The 17,756-nt window shown below is 41.9% G+C and overlaps 1 protein-coding gene across 3 annotated transcripts in view; it reads right to left on the reverse strand.

Moving 5' to 3' along the window:
- Positions 1–17,756, reverse strand: part of LRIG3 (leucine rich repeats and immunoglobulin like domains 3) — a 50,969-nt gene that overhangs the window by 16,387 nt on the left and 16,826 nt on the right. For all 3 annotated transcript variants that reach the window (XM_047787088.1, XM_047787087.1, XM_047787089.1), the window contains 6 exons: positions 4,003–4,134; positions 3,294–3,437; positions 2,158–2,301; positions 1,695–1,838; positions 1,143–1,286; positions 93–173 (listed from right to left, as the gene is read on the reverse strand). In XM_047787088.1, the coding sequence (XP_047643044.1) occupies positions 93–173; positions 1,143–1,286; positions 1,695–1,838; positions 2,158–2,301; positions 3,294–3,437; positions 4,003–4,134 (789 nt within the window). The remainder of the gene's footprint in view (positions 1–92; positions 174–1,142; positions 1,287–1,694; positions 1,839–2,157; positions 2,302–3,293; positions 3,438–4,002; positions 4,135–17,756) is intronic.

The following is a 17,756-nucleotide window of genomic DNA, read 5'->3' on the forward strand; positions in this document are numbered from 1 at the left end:
AAAGATGACAACTTGGGAGTGGAACTGACTTCAATTAAGACAAAACCTTTAGGTCAAAGAGTGTGGCAAATTATGAAGCACATCCTACTCACAGCCGTCTCAGTTTGTCAAGCCCAGAGAAGGCACCATTCATGTCCTCAATGGTCCAGGAAATTTCATTGTTCTTCAGATCCCTAACAAAAAAAGGAGAGTTACCAAAACTAGTACGAGGCATTTAACAAGAGATACAGGCATTCTCATTAGAGACACGCTTAAAAATCTAAGATCACCACCCAGGTGGCATGTGATTTGTAACAGATCCCTCAAAACTTCCCATATCATCTCTGGCCCTTTCAAAACAATAGAAAACTCTGTCTCTCTCCAGCATACCTCTTATATCCTGCCTTCCTCCCTCAACATTTTACACTCTTGCTCGAAATCAGGACAGTTGACTCTGGCCCTATTAACTCCTCTATCAAGATGACTAAATTCTGAAAGCCTTGACTAATCTGAAAAATACATTAAACTTTAAAACCACTGCTCCAACCACACAAGGAGCAGTTCGCCAAAGCACACAGCATGTCTTTCAATTATGTAATGCTTCAAATAGTGAACAGAGCAAAAGTTTCTGACAGTGCAAAAATCAAAAGCCCACTGCACAATATTAAAGTTAACATCTGGGAGATTTTTCAAAGGTCAATTAATCCAACCCTCTCTTCCTTCTCTTGGGATAGAGATCAAGCCTGGCTATAACTGGTCGGATGAACAGGCATCAGGCATCTTCCCTGGCTGCCTGTTGTATGTGCTGTTTTTTTTTTTTTTTTTTTTTGGCTGTGGGTGATTTTTAATCTCAATTTTTTAACGAAGAAAAATTAGTGGGTTTAAAATTGTTTCCCTTTCGAGCAGTTACCAGCTTCCTGGAGACCCTGAGAAGGCTAACTGCAATCATCAAAACAATCTGATCACTGTCCTTTTTAATCCCTTTAAGAAGCACACATGGGTGAAATGGACCTATTTTAATCAAACTGATCTGGGAAAGATTAAGACACTACTTCTGAGGCTGTACACATTTCTTTCACAACAGAGGAAATCTGCTTGGAGAAAAGTGGGCACATTGAGGAACCAATTAGGTTCCTGTACGGAGAGTAAAATGTGTAACTTACAAAGTCTTTAAACTGGAAAGCCCCCGGAAGGCACAATCAGCAATGTAGCTGACTTTGTTATTGCCAATGTGCAGTGTATTTAGCAAGCTCAGGCCCAGGAAGCTTGAATCATCCAACCTTGATAAGTGATTGAAAGTTAGGTCCCTGTAAAGAAAAAAAGAACAAAAACTGAACAATAGCTTTTATTTTCCAATTCAACCCAACGACTTGTGCTTTTATTTTTTTAAAGGTAATATATTACCACAATAATCCTCATTTTAAAACTCTGCCTTCTTAATAATACCCAGGTAAACATTATTGCTAATCCCAGCAATTAAAGAAAAAAAACTCTTTATTTGAAAATCACCACCAGTGCTTTTAGCCCATGGGCCACAGAACTGAAACAGCAGAGCTGGCTTCAACTTATGACAACAAAACTATGACTAGGTTGCATGTGAAAAAAGCTGTCACCTTGGAAACTTTGTTATGAAAATTTCACAGATCAGTGGTAAGAAGCTCATGCTCTGGCATGATTCCTGCTCTCAAACCTGAGGAGAATGAAAGGCAACTCACAGCTCACTGAGTTTCTGGCAGAACTCCCAGGCATCAGGGCTGATCCTGTTGATGGCATTCTGGCTGAGATGAAGTTCCTGCAGCATCAGCAAGCCATAAAGCCAGCCTTTGGTAATCTCTGTTAGGTTGTTATGGTCCAGCTGCCTACGGGGACAATAAGAATCAAAAGCAGGATCCAAAGTTCATTATCTAGACTCTTCAAAGGGGACATATGATTACAACCTATTACATATTCCCATCGTTACGCCACGTTTAGCTTTTGCTAGACAAAGACACCTGCAGAAAATACTGTGCTTATAAATTCTTGGTCACATCACCTGAAACAAAACTAGAGACTAAAAAAATAAGATCAGAAATGATAAGATTTTTTACATAAGATTTCAAATAAAGGCTGCTGATGCTCACTGAGTACCCCATCATCCGACCACCTGAGCGGGAGCTGCGATCACCCACCCTCACTTACAAAATTTCCATGTTGCTCAGCCCCCAGAAAGCTCCATCCATAAGTTTCGTCACTCCGTTTCTTTGCATTTTCAGAGACTTCAGAGCACCGAGTCCTTGGAACGTGAGCCCATCTACGTTTTTAATCTTGTTTCGGTTCAGTTCACTGTGTTGGATATTACAGTTAAACGGTTAGTTTGTATGACAAATTCTAGAGGCAGTAAGAAAATATGACATTACTACAATAGTGTTAAACCAGCCTGGGTTAAATTACAGAGAATGGTTTAAATTTCTAAACATTTTTACTGAGAAGAATTTTCATTTATTAGCAATGAGTAAATTTCCTTCTGAAACATCTATCTTCGGGACGGTAACATACTGTCACCAGACTACACTTTAATTTCTAAACTGTTGTCCATTCAGGACGGAAGTAAATAAATTAATACTAGTTTTCAAATTATCCAGAACAGGAGTATTGAGGACGACATTGAAACGTGAAGTCTCTTCAGGAGCAGGGCTGGGAAGTTTATCCTGTTCTGTCTGCTTTTACCAAAGCCGATTCCTCTGACCATTTTTTCTGTGTTTAATGCTTTCTCTTTAAGGCGGTCATTCTCCACCTTGGTTGCACCCTGGAACCAGCTGGGGAGTTTTAAAAATTGCTGAAGCCTGGATCTTACCCCCAGAGGTTCTAATATAATTGGTCTAGGGCTTTAGGAGTTTTAAAAGCTCCCCAGTGTCTGTAATGTGCAGCCAAGGCTGAAAACCACTGTATTGTTGGGAGCCTGTTCACAGAGGGTTCCGCCGTTATTAGCAAGGCCATTCCTTACAGCTCCTTAAGCTCTCAGAGCCCCTGAAGTTGCTGGTACGATTCTCATAAACCACAGTGTGGAGAGCCACCATGCTATCTTCAGTGCCACAGGGATGCCTTTGGACGGAGGTTGTTCAGTGATTACATTGTTCACTCTTTCGGTAACAATCCAACCTGCCTTCTCAGGCAAGAGCTGGCGCCAGGTGACATTTAAAGCTCTTTCTGTTTCGGAGATTCTACGGCTCCAGCTCTCAAGGCCACATCTTTGCTTCTAAGGCCCCTTTGCCAACACTGTGGATTTCAGCGGGAAGATGCCGAGGGTTTAGTATCTAAGAGGACATTTTACTTACAGGTGTTGCAGTTGGGGTAGTTTAAACATCTTGGGAGGGAGAGCTGAGATTCGGTTCCTGTTCAGCTTCAGCACCAGGAGGGTGTTAGCCAAATTGTCAAAATACCCAGGTTCCATGGATGTGACTCGGTTGCTGTTGATGTACCTGTTGAAAGTCTGAGGATGAGCAGCCCTTTCTGGTTCTTTGAGAAGTTAAAGTGCATGCACTCTCTGTCCATAAAGAATCTCCAGAGAACCAAACCATCATTTGTAACAATGGACACTTAAAATAATTAACTCTTCAGGTCCTCGTAGACCAATATCAATTATGATTCACACATACTACTGGGGAAAGAGGACTAGAATATCTAAAGATTATCAACATTCCTTAGAGAGGCTTATCCAATTCTTATGAAATTTGCTTATTAGTGAAACACACCAGTGGCTGAATTTTGATTTTTTTTTTTAAGAAGCACTTGGTTTTTCTACAACAAAGATATCATTTTTTTTTTTGTAATCCAAACATGTGAAAATAAAATGAAGGCTGTGAGACTGTGATTATGCTTAAAGCAAATCACTATACCATAAGAAAGTCACATTTTTGATTCATCAGCAATAAAAAAAAAGAGCAGAGTTCATTATATCTTGAACTTGACTTTTTAAAATATAGTACAGTATTTTCATCAAAAGGTGAAAAACTTTTGTTAAAAAAAACAAACACCTTTACTTACAGATATTTGAGTTGTAGGGGAGGAAGTGCTGTTTTCAGCTCTGAAATATTATTGCCACTCAGGTCCAAAGTTTCGAGGGACTGAAACTGTCTTAGATGTTCAGGTAATATCTCAACAATCTTGTTTCCAGCTCTGGATTAAAAGAACAGCACAGGTAACAGGGTCAACAGAATAACAATCTGAAAGGGGAAAGATATTTTCTATTTCTAATTTGTTCTTCAGAAAATATGGAAAAGTGATTGCTCTCAACAGCACTTTTAAAAGCTAAACAGCAACTCTTCAGTCACTTTAATGCTGCATTAAAAGGTAAATCATAATATTAGAATTAGGAAAACCATTCCTCTATACATTGGGGTGTGTTTAATATAGCTGTGGTTATCTAAACTGATTTTTTTTTCTGTTTTTTTGTTAACAGTCTTTCTTCCTTGTCATCTTATGAAATGGGATATGAAACGGCCAGCCTCAAGTTGGTGTTCCAGGCACCGATGTGCTAAGTTCCCTATTCTTTCTCCCTGAGCCCTAATTCATTTTTTTATTTTTTATTTTCCCGCTGTACAGCAAGGGGATCAAGTTATCCTTACATGTATACATTACAATTACATTTTTTTTCCCCATCCTTTGTTCTGTTGCAACATGAGTATCTAGACAAAGTTCTCAATGCTACTCAGCAGGATCTCCTTGTAAATCTATTCTAAGTTGTGTCTGATAAGCCCAAGCTCCCGATCCCTCCCACTCCCTCCCCCTCCCATCAGGCAGCCACAAGTCTCTTCTCCAAGTCCATGATTTTCTTTTCTGAGGAGATGTTCATTTGTGCTGGATATTTCTTTTCTTTTTTATAGGCCCACACCCAAGGCATACGCAAGTTCCCAGGCTAAGGGTCGAATTGGAACTACAGCTGCCGGCCTACACCACAGCCACAGCAATGCCAGATCTGAGCTGCATCTGTGACCTACACCGCAGCTCAAGGCAACACCAGATCCTTAACCCAGTGAGTGGGGCCAGGGATCAAACCTGTGTCCTCATGGATGCTAGTCAGGTTCATTACTGCTGAGCCACAACAGGAACTCCCACTAATTCATTTCTAATTCTTCTCTTGGAAAGTACACACACTGCAGATGCCATTGAACTTAAAATATTCATCTGATTGAGCTTTTAAAAAGTCATCCTAGGAGTTCCCATCATGGTGCAGTGGTTGAGGAATCTGACTAGGAACCATGAGGTTGCGGGTTCGATCCCTGCCCTTGCTCAGTGGGTTAACGATCTGGTGTTGCTGTGAGCTGTGGTGTAGGTTGCAGACGCGGCTCGGATCCAGCATTGCTGTGGCTCTGGCGTAGGCCGGTGGCTGCAGCTCCAATTGGACTCCTAGCTTGGGAACCTCCATATGCCGCGGGAGCGGCCCAAGAAATAGCAAAAAGACAAAAAAAAAAAAAGTCATCCTAGATAAATCTCTTTTTCTTTAAGAAACAGCAAGTTTCGATGCATTGTCATAGTCTTCAAGACCAGTGGATATGCTCCAGGGCTTCGAATATTATAAAGGTTTTACGTAAAGACAGGCAGGTCTAAATCATCTCTGGGAGTAATCAGATCTTTTAAAAATTGATGTTAATTCTCTTAAACATCAGGCCAGGATGTCTAAGATGACAGCCAAATGCGGCTCTTCATATACTTTTTTTTTAATTTTTTTTTTTTTTTTTTTTTTGCTTTTTAGGGCCACACCCACAGCATATGGAAGTTCCCAGGCTAGGGGTTGATTTACAGCTACAGCTGCTGGCCTACACCACAGCCACAGCCATGCCGACTCCTTAACCTGCTGAGCGAGGCCAGGGATCAAGCCCGCATCCTCATGGATACTATTATCATAACCCGCTGAGCCACAGCTGGAACTTGCAGCTCTTTACATTTAAATTACAATTAAATGTTCAAGTTTAGTCACAGTAGCCACATTTCAGGTCCCAAACAGCAACATGTGCCTGGTATCTGGCAAACAGTCAGTACACATACAGAATATCCCCACTCTCATGGAAAGTTCTACTGGGGAGCACTAAGAAAAACAAACAAACAAACAAAGCAAACTAAATGAGGCCAAGTCAAAGCTCTTAAGAGGTCATCAATACAACAGTTTCCAAGGGGGAGATTCAGCATTAAGTGACAATCTTGCTAAAAAGCAGGAACCAAACTGATGTGCAAACCATCTTAATTGTCATATTAGATGAGATAGCTGGCACTTTTTTTTTTTCTTATTTTTTTGGCTGCACCCATGGCATATGGAAGCTCCCCAGCGAGGAATCAAATCTGAGTCACAGCAGTGACCCCAAGCCACTGCAGAGACAGTGCTGGCACCTTAATCTGCTGTGCCACAGTGGGAACTCCTAGCTTGGACTTTTTGGACCATCAGACAGGGGAAAATAGCACTGCAAGGGAGAATGATGGCAGAGTCTGCCTGCAAATAAAGGTCTTCTCTTTATAGCCAAAGGAACAATGAAACAATCCAATGGCTCTAAGTAGAAATCTGTGTGTCTTTTAAGTCACATGCTGCCATTTCTATACGTAGTTTCCATAAACTGTCACTTAAGGGGAAAACTTACAAAATGATTTCATAGGTGTCGCTTTTTTTTTTAAACCAATAACTGTATTCGTATAGAGCTCTGAGTTTATTAAAGTTCTTCTGCATTATTGTAATTTGAAGGCCTGTCACCACCACAAAGGCTCCTGAGCTAGAAGCATCTCATGTGTTTTCACAAAATCCTCTGCTGTGCTTAACATGGCACTTTTTACACCCTTGGTCTTTGCTGCCATAGTGTGAGCTCCTCTGAAGCGGGGCTATGTCTCTACCCCCATCTTGGAATGGATATGGAATCTAATAACGCTGAGGACATACTGGATGCCAGGCCCTATGCCAAGCATTTTTCATATATTATGCCATTTAATTATGATAACAGCTTCCTGGTATTTAGGAAACTAGAGCTTTCAAACTAACAAGTCCAAACACTCCTAGGCCACTTCACAGAATAAGGCCTTATCAGTCCCAAAGCACTCTCTGAAGGCTATTTCATGGAATACAGTTTCAAACATATTTTGGCAGTCAAGTTTTTATGTGAAGATGCACCCCCAGAAAGCCCTGCAACTTCTGACCCTTGCAAAAATGCCAAAATTCTGGCTCCAAACTAAGTGGGAATTCACACTGGCTCAGTAGGCATCATGCCAACACTAAGGATGCCCTGGAAACAGTGCCCCTCCACCCCAGGTCTGTGCTTGCATCTAGGAGGCTAAGGGGCCCCCAGGAGTGTGCCTCTGTTTGGCACCCATCAGAGTAGAAGACTGGCTTCCCAAATACATGCAAATGTCAGCCACTGCTTTCCCCCCAGGAAAGAACATTAAGGGGAGAAAACCGGTTGTACATTTGAAATCTATTTAAACAACAATGAACTAATAAAACTTCTCAAATATTGTTAAAAATCAGCTACATGTTAGTTTTAAGGACAGTGGGGGAATCATTATTATTTTTTTTTTTGACCCAAGTCATCTGAAAATCTAACCCCATTTTTAATTAAACTTTTTTATTTTATTTTATTTTATTATTTTTAATGGCTATAGCTGCAGCATACAGAGGTTCCCAGGCCAAGGATCAGATATGAGTCACAGTTTCAACTTATGCCACAGCTACAGCAATGCTGGATCCTTAACCCAGTGCAGCAGGCCGGGGGTCAAACCTGTAACTGCAGCAATCTGAGGTGCTACAGTCAGATTCTTAACCCACTGCACCACAGCAGGAACTCCTAACCCCATTTTTTAAAGTAATCCTATACAAGGTAATGGGCAAAGGCAATGTATATCTTGAGCTGAACTCTGTGATGATAACAAGGTTAAAAAAAAGGGAAGCTTAGCAGCCCTGTGTACAAGTCACAAATATCAAGCCCCTCAGATTCCCATAAAGTCTTATAGACTTTGTTTAGAGTCAAGTCAGCCATGACCTCTGATTTTGACCATTTCCCACATCTGGATCCGTCAGTGTGTAAACCCCTTGATCTAGCTGTGAGGTACAGGGTAATGCAAGCGAAACAATTAGTCGATTTCTACATCCCGGAGATGGAGTCAGTCCAAGAGACAAGCCATGGGGCCTTACGGTCAGGGTGTGTGGGTTAACAAAACCACACATTAGGGGACAAAAAGGTTCTCCTAAATACACAACTCAAATGTTTGCATTACCAGGATGTCCTCCCACCAACAGCAGAGTAACCCCCAAGTGCCCCCCTCTCATCTCCATCCCTCCCAGCCCCTCACCACCACCTCCCAGTAAAACTCTGCATCTGGTTTTGGCCTCCAGGTTGTCTGGAGCTGGCTGGTACAGCTACACTTATATTTAACAACAACCAAAAGAAACTCTCAGTCATAGGTTTTTGCAATAAATGGAGCAAATTGGGTTTTGGTGGGAGGGAGAGGGAGACCCACAGGTGTCTATCACATGGCTCAAATAAGGCTACAAGTTAGATAACAGGCCCTACAATCTTTGGTTTATGTATTCGTTTGTTTATAAGGTAATTATGAACAAGGCATTAAAACTGCCAATTAGTCGAGTGACGAATAAAATTTTCCTTGCAGTTAAAGTGTGCTCCAGCCAAGGCCAGCAATTTCCTGAACTGCACACCTCCTAAATTGCAGTGTGAAAGTGCTCAGTTATAAACGAAGCATAACTTGTACAGTGCGTCTTTGTCAGCACTGCTTCCCAGCACAAAAATCCCTTACAACTGCCAGAATAATAGTCCCTGTATCATAGAATTTTACCTCTGTTCTAATGGAACTGAATTAAGCCCAAATACCAGTTTCATATGCGCTCTCAGACTAACTGGCAAAGAAACACCTGATATGTACCAGTGTCCAAAAAAAAAAAAAACCCAAAAAACAAAAAACAAAAAAATTTGCTTTATATCAAACAAGAAGGGCTTAAAAAAGACAACTATGTTAAAAAAAACTAGGTTAAAAAATCTTTTTAATCACCTAAAACCCTCAAAATACATATATTTCTAACAGAGTGGGTCACAAATAGCCACTTCTAGGAGACAAAGATTCTATTCAACTCCAGCTTTAATTTTTCTCCAAATATGGTTAAATGCCAAAATTGATGAACACATTAAAAGCACTGTAATTAATTAATATTTTTGACAGGAAATGCACAATGCTTTAACAACAACAAACAAACTATGTATCTCTTTCCATTTCTTAAGTTGGTGTGGAAATGGCATCTTCCTATTGTTCAAAAATTTGTACAGTGGGCACTAGAAGGCCTTTCAGCCTTTCAGCTTAAGGACCATGAATATTTTGGTCATCTGTGTTTGTTGATAGTACAAGGCGTTCCATGGTCAAACCATTGCTGAGGTCAAGTATAATCAGTCCCTTGTGGACACACACAGACCTGGGGGGCTTGGTCAGTTGGAATGCAGATGGTTCCCTCAGGCTTCTCAGAGGCTACAGGAAAAACAGGAGGCCCAGGTATTTCAGCCTTGGCTTCTCAGGCCCTACCACAATGGTTTCACTCTGTCGCTCATTTCACCTTTCAGCCTACTTTGCCAAATACCTTTAAGCAGAGGCAAACCTGACCCACCATTTTTGCACAGTGATACTTGCTCTGAGGGTCCTGAAGGGCAGACACTGAGCAAGATGGATATGGTCCCAGACCGTGGAGCGCGGAAATGCTAGTGAGGGGAGCAGGCAGGCAAATGGGAGCAGCCACCAGAGGGATAAGTGGAAGAAGCACGGACAATCTCCTAAAGAAATGGTGGGAAGGGAGCAGAAGCCAGTGAGAGCAAGGCAAGGCTTCTTCCCCTTGAAGAAATGGAAGAAAGACTTAACGGGAGCAGAGTTCACAAGTGGAGACTGGACAAAGAGGAAGGTCAGGAGTGAGGTGCTGGGAGGAGACAAGAGTAGGTCAAGTGGGACCTTGTAAATGAAACCATGTTATGCACTTGGCCTTTATCTCAAGATCAAGGAGAGGGAGGGGGACAGAGGACTTCAAATGGTGGGGTCACAGCATCAGACGTGCATTCTGGAAAGGCTGCTCTGGCAGCAGAGGGCAGACAAGAGGAGGTGCAAGGAGAGAGGCGATATGTTAGAATAATGGCGACAGTCAGCCTTGATACCTGCTTTGGGGGTGAAGCGCTACTCTTCCTGTGGTTTCCAGGGCACAGGCCATGCTTTCCTCCTCCCCTGCCTGATGGACTCAGGTTTCTAGCTCTATAGCCTCTGGACACTAGGACCCAGTTCAGCATCACTGGAGTTCCCCCATCTACTCTACCAATTACTGCTGTTTAATGTTGCTTATATGAGAGACTTTCTAAAACATGAGTCCCCCATCTAAAGCAGACTAGGGGCCCCTCTTGATGAGACGGCACCAAAATAGCCCAGTTCTGGCATTTTCCTGTCTGTAATCACTGGGAACATGGACATGTGGTATTCTCATACGTAAGAAATGTGTTCCTTTGCTCTGGTACCCTGAACACCTGCAATGAATGTAAACCCAGACTAAACTAATAACAGTAAAATATAACCTATGAGGCTACTGACATGACCACTCAGTATGGTGATGCTTGGTTCTTTCTGACTCACTGTGATCTCCAGAAAGCATGAAACCCTTAAGAGGACTTCCTGCACTCTTAAGTGGATATAAATGGTATTAGTTTATCCCCAGAGTCTGAGAGAAGAGTCTCAGAGAGGAATATTCTTTGTGAGGAACCAGAATATCAGGTTTTTGCACACTGGAGTTTCTGAACCAATTAAACTTTAGCTTCTTGGTGAATAAGAAATATCTGTCAATAGTTTCAACTGTCTTTTAGCTATTGCACAACATAAGGCGGCTTAAGGCTTTGCAGCTTGATGTGTAAAGACGTGCAAGCTTGGCTAGTTAGAGAAGGTAGGCACATGGGGCATATTTCTTTCAGAGAGGATGTGTGCAGTGAAATTTAATTTGAAACCATTTTTTTTAACATGTTGCAATGCCCTCCTTTCTTAGAATGCATTACTCTGACCACATCCCTTAAGTCCAATTCAGTTACAGCAGCCAACAAACTGCTGAATCTGTGGCCATTCCATACAATCATAGAGCAAGCATATTAACTGTACTGACTGGGAGAGTCGACCTGACCCCAAGGAAATGCTGATTTCTATACATAACTCGCAAGCAACCGGTTTAACAACATTATATAAAGGCATTACACGTTGTTAAAGAAAACGCCACATTTTGCAAACCCATTAAAGATCACTTATGTATGTTTCTAACAATAAGCCCTCCACCCCCAAGAAAAGCTTACTTGGAAACTACCTTGGCTGCAATAACTAACACCCCATAATATTAGGCTGCTTTTAACAGAGAGACTTGGCAAGTAAAGAACCGCTTCCATGCAGATAAAAATAAACTGTCTCCGCTCATCTTTTTGCTAAAAAGATAATTAAGAAGTTTCATTAAAAGAATACATGTCTAGACTGGTCCACTGGTCCTGTGGCACCCAAGACTGAAGCCAATTGAGAAAAATTCTCTACGGAGAAAGATTCTTGATGAAGAATTAGTGATACCATGCAACAAATGAGCCCCTGTAAGGAGCAAAGAATAGTTTTTTCAGCCAAAAGCCAGGTCAACAATATAATTAACTTTTGAAGTGTGAACATGATAAAGATGCCCACAATGTTTTAACACAGAGATCTTCCAATAATCAGGTTCCTAGTTATGTGCCGATTACAACGCATGTAGTCATGAAAAAAGAAATATGGGTAAAAAGCAAATTCATACCATATACAAAAAAACTTTTTTGCCAGGGATCAAACCTGCACCACAGCAGTGCCCAGAGCCGCTTCAGTGACAACACCAGGTCCTTAACCCACTGAGCCACAAGGGAACTCCAAAACAACTTTTTAAAATCCCCAAGTATAAATTCTATGCAGTCCTTTTACATAAACAGAAATTTAAGGGCAAGTTCTAGAAAAAAACAGGATCCTAAGAACACATTTACTCAACAAATATTTTAATCTGAAATAATTATATACATTAAAAATTAATTAAATAACATTAAAAAATTTTGCTAACTATCTTTTGAGGCAGGGCCTTCCACTGCCATTTTTACAGGTCATACCACTGCTGTGATTAAACTGTGAGTCTCTTCACTCGCTTGTGATGTACTTGTGAGCAAAAAGAATCTGACTCATCTTTGGTTCCCCAGAACTCGTGATTCAATAAATGGTTCAAGCCCCTGAGGTGACCAATCATCTTGATAGATCTTGAAACTCTAGATCAAGCTTTAGATTGGCCTGTAAGGATTTACCTAAATGTAAAGCGGTATGACCATTACAGCTGCCGGCCAGAAAAGGACACATAAAACCAGAATGCCACACATCAATCAACCTGCCCAAAGCAGACTCTCTTTGAAGCAGCAGTTCACACCACAGTTCCCCCACAAGGAGATTTTGATTCTGTTTCCAATTCAATGTCTTGATCTACTCTACTTTGTGAACCTTGGTTTTCTCACCTGCCAATGGGAGGAAATGGAACAAAAGGAGCTGTGGATTTGGATGACAAACACTGCAAATGACCGATTTGCTTCATACCATCATCATATAAAACTGTAGCCTCTTAACAAAACTTGGCCTCACTTTTGGGGGATGTCACCTCTTTCCTCTGTTGGAGTCCCACTGCCTGGCTGCCCAGTCTTCTTTGGTTTACCCCCTCATTTTCCTGGGCATATACTCCATTAGCTTTCTATGAAACCCTGTGTAGAAGGGTGTTTTTTTCTTTCTCATACTTGGAAATGTCTTTATGGGATTGACAGTTTGAATGTGTACAGAGTTGAGACTAGAAATCACATTCTTTAGGATTTTGAAAACTATTTTACTCAAAATGGCTTAAAGACTTAAATATAAGACAAGACACCATCAAACTCCTAGAAAAGAACAAAGGCAAAACATTCTCTGACATCAACCTTACAAATGTTTTCTCAGGTCAGTCTCCCAAAGCAATAGAAATAAAAGCAAAACTAAACCAATGGGACCTAATCAAACTGACAAGCTTTTGTACAGCAAAGGAAACCAAACAGAAACCAAAAAGACAACTTACAGAATGGGAGAAAATAGTTTCAAATGATGCAACTGACAAAAGCTTAATCTTTAAAACACACAGGAGTTCCCATTGTGGCACAGTGGAAACAAATCCGACTAGGAACCATAAGGTTGTGGGTTTGATTCCTGGCCTCACTCAGTGGGTTAAGGATCCGGTGTTGCCGTGAGCTGTGGTGTAGGTCAAAGATGTGGCTTGGATCTGGTGTTGCTGTGGCTGTGGCATAGGCCAGCAGCAACAGCTCTGATTTGACCCCCTAGCCTGGGAACCTCCATACGCTGCGGGTGCGGCCCTATAAAGACCAAAGACAAAAAAAAAAAAATTAAATATACAAATGACTTATACAACAGCAAAAAAGCCAAAACCCAATTGAAAAATGGGCAAAAGACCTGAACAGACAGTTCTCCAAGGAAGGATACAGAAGGCCAACAAGCACGTGAAAAAATGCTCGACATCCTGATTGTTAGAGAAATGCAAATCAAAACTACCATGAGATACCACCTCACACCAGTCAGAAAGGCCATCATTAATTAAGTCCACACATAACAAGTGCTGGAGGGGTTGTGGAGAAAAGGGAACTTTCCTGCACTGTTAGTGGGAATGTAAGCTGGTACAACCACTATGGAGAACAGTCTGGAGGTACCTTAGAAAACTATACATAAAACTACAATATGACCCAGCAATCCCACTCTTAGGCATATATCCAGACACAACTTTCCTTAAAAAAGACACATGCACGCATGTTCATTGTAGTTCTATTCACAATAGCCAAGACATGGAAACAACCCAAATGTCCACCAACAGATAATTGGATTAGGAAGATGTGGTATAGATACACAATGGAATACTACTCAGCCATAAAAAGAACAAAATAACACCATTTGCAGCAACATGGACAGAACTAGAGGCTCTCATACAGAGTGAAGTAAGTCAGAAAGAGAAAGACAAACACCATATGGTATCACTTATATCTGGAATCTAATATATGGCACAAATGAACCTTTCCACAGAAAAGACAATCGTGGACTTGGAGAATAGACTTGTGGTTGCCAAGCGGGGAGGGGGAGGGAGTGGGTGGACTGGGAGCTTGGGGTTAATAGAAGCAAACTATTGCCTTTGGAATGGATTAGCAATGAAATCCTGCTGTGTAGCACCGGGAACTATGTCTAGTCAGTTATGATGGAGCAGGATAATGAGAGAAAAAAGAATGTATACATGTATGTGTAACTGGGTCACCTTGCTGTACAGTAGAAAATGATATAATGTATTGGGGAAATAAATTTTAAAAATAAAAAAAAAATAAATAAACTATCTTTGTGGATGCATGTGAGGAGCTGGTGGCCATTCAGCTTCTCAACCCGTGTTTCTCAAATTTAGGAGGCATCAGAACTGGAGGGCAGGGGCCTCTCAGAGCACAGACTGACAAGCATTTCTATTTCAGTAGGTCTGGGCGGGGCCTGAGAACCTGCATTTCTGCCAAGCGCTCAGGTAATGCTGATGCTGAGAGGCTCACACCTGGAGAGCCACTGTTGATCCTCACAGGTAACCTGCTTGGCATTTTATTTTTCCTCATCTCAGAGCTTCTCTTTAACCCACAATATTCTGAAATGATATGGCAATGTCCCTTTTTCATTTGATTTCATTTGCAGTAAGTTCTTTCAACCTAGAAATACACAGTCCTTGCTTTTGGGAAATTTCCATCTCGATAATTCCCTCTTTTCTATTTCTATAGATCTTTGTGGAATACCAATTAGATTTCCTGACTGATCCTCTTATTTCTCATGTTTTTCTTTCCTGTTTTCTATCTTCTTATCTTTTGGTTCTTCTTTTTGAGGATTTTTCAACTTTCTTCCAATATTTCTATTACCTTTTCTATTTGTAACTTTTAAGAGGTTTTTCCTTATTCCCTGACTATTCCTTTTATTACTGTTGTTGTTGTTATTATCATCCTTACATTTACTTTCTCTTCCTAGTCTGAGGGTATTACATCCTGTCTCTTCTCAGCAGAGATTTTAGGCTGTTTTGAGGTTCCCTTCTCATCCTTTGTCTCTGGTTCTCCTTCCCTACGTATTTCAGACTCTCAAGAATCATGATCACAGGCTACCCCTGGTACTTAGTAAAAAAGCAGCTCTAGAAGGCCTGCTGAGGGCTGTGAGGCCAGGACCTGCTGACTGTGAGAATCACCACCGGTGTGTGGGTGGGGCTGTTTCATGATGGGATCATGGGATCAACATGATCTATCTTGTCACTCAAATCCTCCAACCTCCAGGCTGGGGGGGGGGGGGACAAGCATGACTGCTAGTGCCTGGAAAAGCGAAGAGGAAAATAAGCTGAGGTGGGGACCATCACCCTAGGTATTCAGATCTGACTTAATCGCCCTGATTGCGAAAGGCAATGCCTGCCCCCTGACCCCCACCTCTCACCCGGCTGGGCGTGTATCCCAAATTCCAGAGACTTTCTGTTTCAACTCTCTAGAGGGGAAGCTTCCAGTTTTCTTTATCTGTCAGAGGAGGGGTGTTCACTGGGCTTTGAGTTGTGGAGAGGGGACATGGAGGTGTGACTGCTTCTTACAGAAGAGTTTTTGCCAATTCCCCATCTTCAGTCCTACTCTGCACCCCCACCTTTACCGGATTTGATTTTTTTGTTTGTTTCCTTTTTAGGGCCACATTCGTGGCACATGGAGGTTCCCAGGCTAGGGGTTGAATCAGAGCTACAGGTCCTGGCCTACACCACAGCCACAGCCATGCAGGATCTGAGCTGCATCTGCGACCTATGCCACAGCTCACGGCAATGCCAGATCCTTAACCCACTGAGCGAGGCCAGGGATCGAACCCGCAACCTCATGTTTCCTAGTCAGGTTCATTTTCAGTGCACCACAATGGGAACTCTGGCTTTGAATTCTTGAAGCAGTGCTGGTTCTGCAGCAAAAAAGCATTTGCTTCTCTTGTGGTCTACTCCACTCTAGGTCAGTTACAATTTCTGCCCCTGCTTGGAAAACTCTTACGGCATCTTTCATTTGGATGTCTCCTCTGATGTTTTCTCTTTGCTCCTGTCAGTGTGCACTTCAGCCCTTTCTTTTCCTTTTAAGGGCGTTCTAGGATGGAACAGCATGAAGCAAATGTGTTTGGTCCACCATGCTTTGCAGTAAAGCTCCAATGAAATCTAATCAGTGAATAAAACTCTTTTTTTCTCTAAAAACCAACATAAATCCTTCCCTCATACAAATTACTATGGGTTTCCTTATTTAAAACATCATTCGGCTTAGATATGTTAACAAACGGTAGCCTAGGTAAAGAATTTTACCTTAAGATGATGCTATGAACCAGACAACATGGCATCATTTTTCTGAACCTCAAATTAACAGTTCTCATCCAGAGGATTCATTCTCTACAAACATCAGGCTAAATTAATGTCATTTTATTTTTCTGACATGGTCCAAGGGGCTAGGGATGTCACAGATACAGAATGTCTTGACTTCACCGAGTGTCCCTGTGCCTAAGACACAGAATGCGTGGTGGCGATGATCACACAGACAAGTAAGTTTGTACCCTGGTCTGTGTTTACAAACCAGCCTGGCCCTTCAGGGGAGCTGCCAAGTGGCTGCTACTGGATCTGCCTGTGGCGCTATGGTGTCAGCATGGGTAGGAATATGTGCGGAGATGTGAATAATCAAGTGCAAATACTACAGAAAAGTGCTACTCATCCGTTAGAGGAATTGTCACTCCAGACCTCTCAATATACCAAAATGATGGTCTAGAAGCTTCTAGAGACGTTAAACTGGGGGAAGGCCATGTTTTGAATTTTTAATCAACCATCTTAAAAGGCCTATTTGGAAGCAATTCTTATAAGAATGACAACAGACTGGGGGATGTCAGCTGACCACAACTCAATATATGCCAATAATGCCACATGGCCCTTAAGAAGCCAATACAACTTATGCTTCATCAATGTCCTGTATTCTGGTCAAGAGAAACGGTCCTGGGACATTCTGCATTAGATTACATCTCACTATCTTGCTCTGGACATTGTATTTTTCAGTATGATGCTAGACGAGAAGTGTTGGGGGCAAAAACATGAGTCTAGACCTGCACTGTCCAGTACAATCGCTACTGGCCAAGGGTGGCTATTTAGACTGAAGCTTGATGAAACTTAAAATTCAAACCCTTAGTCACACCAGCCACATTTCAAGTGTTCCATCCCCATGTGTCTAGTGGCTGCCATGGTGGACCGCACAGATTTCCATCACCAAAGTGCTCTTGGACAGCCCTGGGTCTAGACTCCAAGTCATACAGAAAATGGTAATTGGAGCCTGAGCCAGGAGGAGAGAGGCTTTAAGGAAATGTTATAGGTGAAAGTTTGTAGGTATCATGATTCAGAAAACAGACCAACGTCTTTCCCAGCGTACAGAGTTTGGACAAAAGGCAGAAGCTGCAGGAAGTCAGGGCCTGGCTTAACAAAGAGGCCTGGCAATTAGAACTGTTCCAGGTGGATGGCTCCATACCTGGAGTGAGCTTCTGTCCCTGAAAGGGCTTGAGGGGAGCTTGGATAACCTCTCTTCCAGAGATCTCTCCACTGGGAAAAATGTCTCTTCCACTTCAACGTTACTAGGGTTGTGTGCAGACACTCACAACTACCCAAACGTCGTTCCAGTTATAGAATA

The sequence above is a fragment of the Phacochoerus africanus genome, chromosome 7 (genome assembly GCF_016906955.1).
Source record: "Phacochoerus africanus isolate WHEZ1 chromosome 7, ROS_Pafr_v1, whole genome shotgun sequence".
Lineage (NCBI taxonomy): Eukaryota > Metazoa > Chordata > Mammalia > Artiodactyla > Suidae > Phacochoerus > Phacochoerus africanus.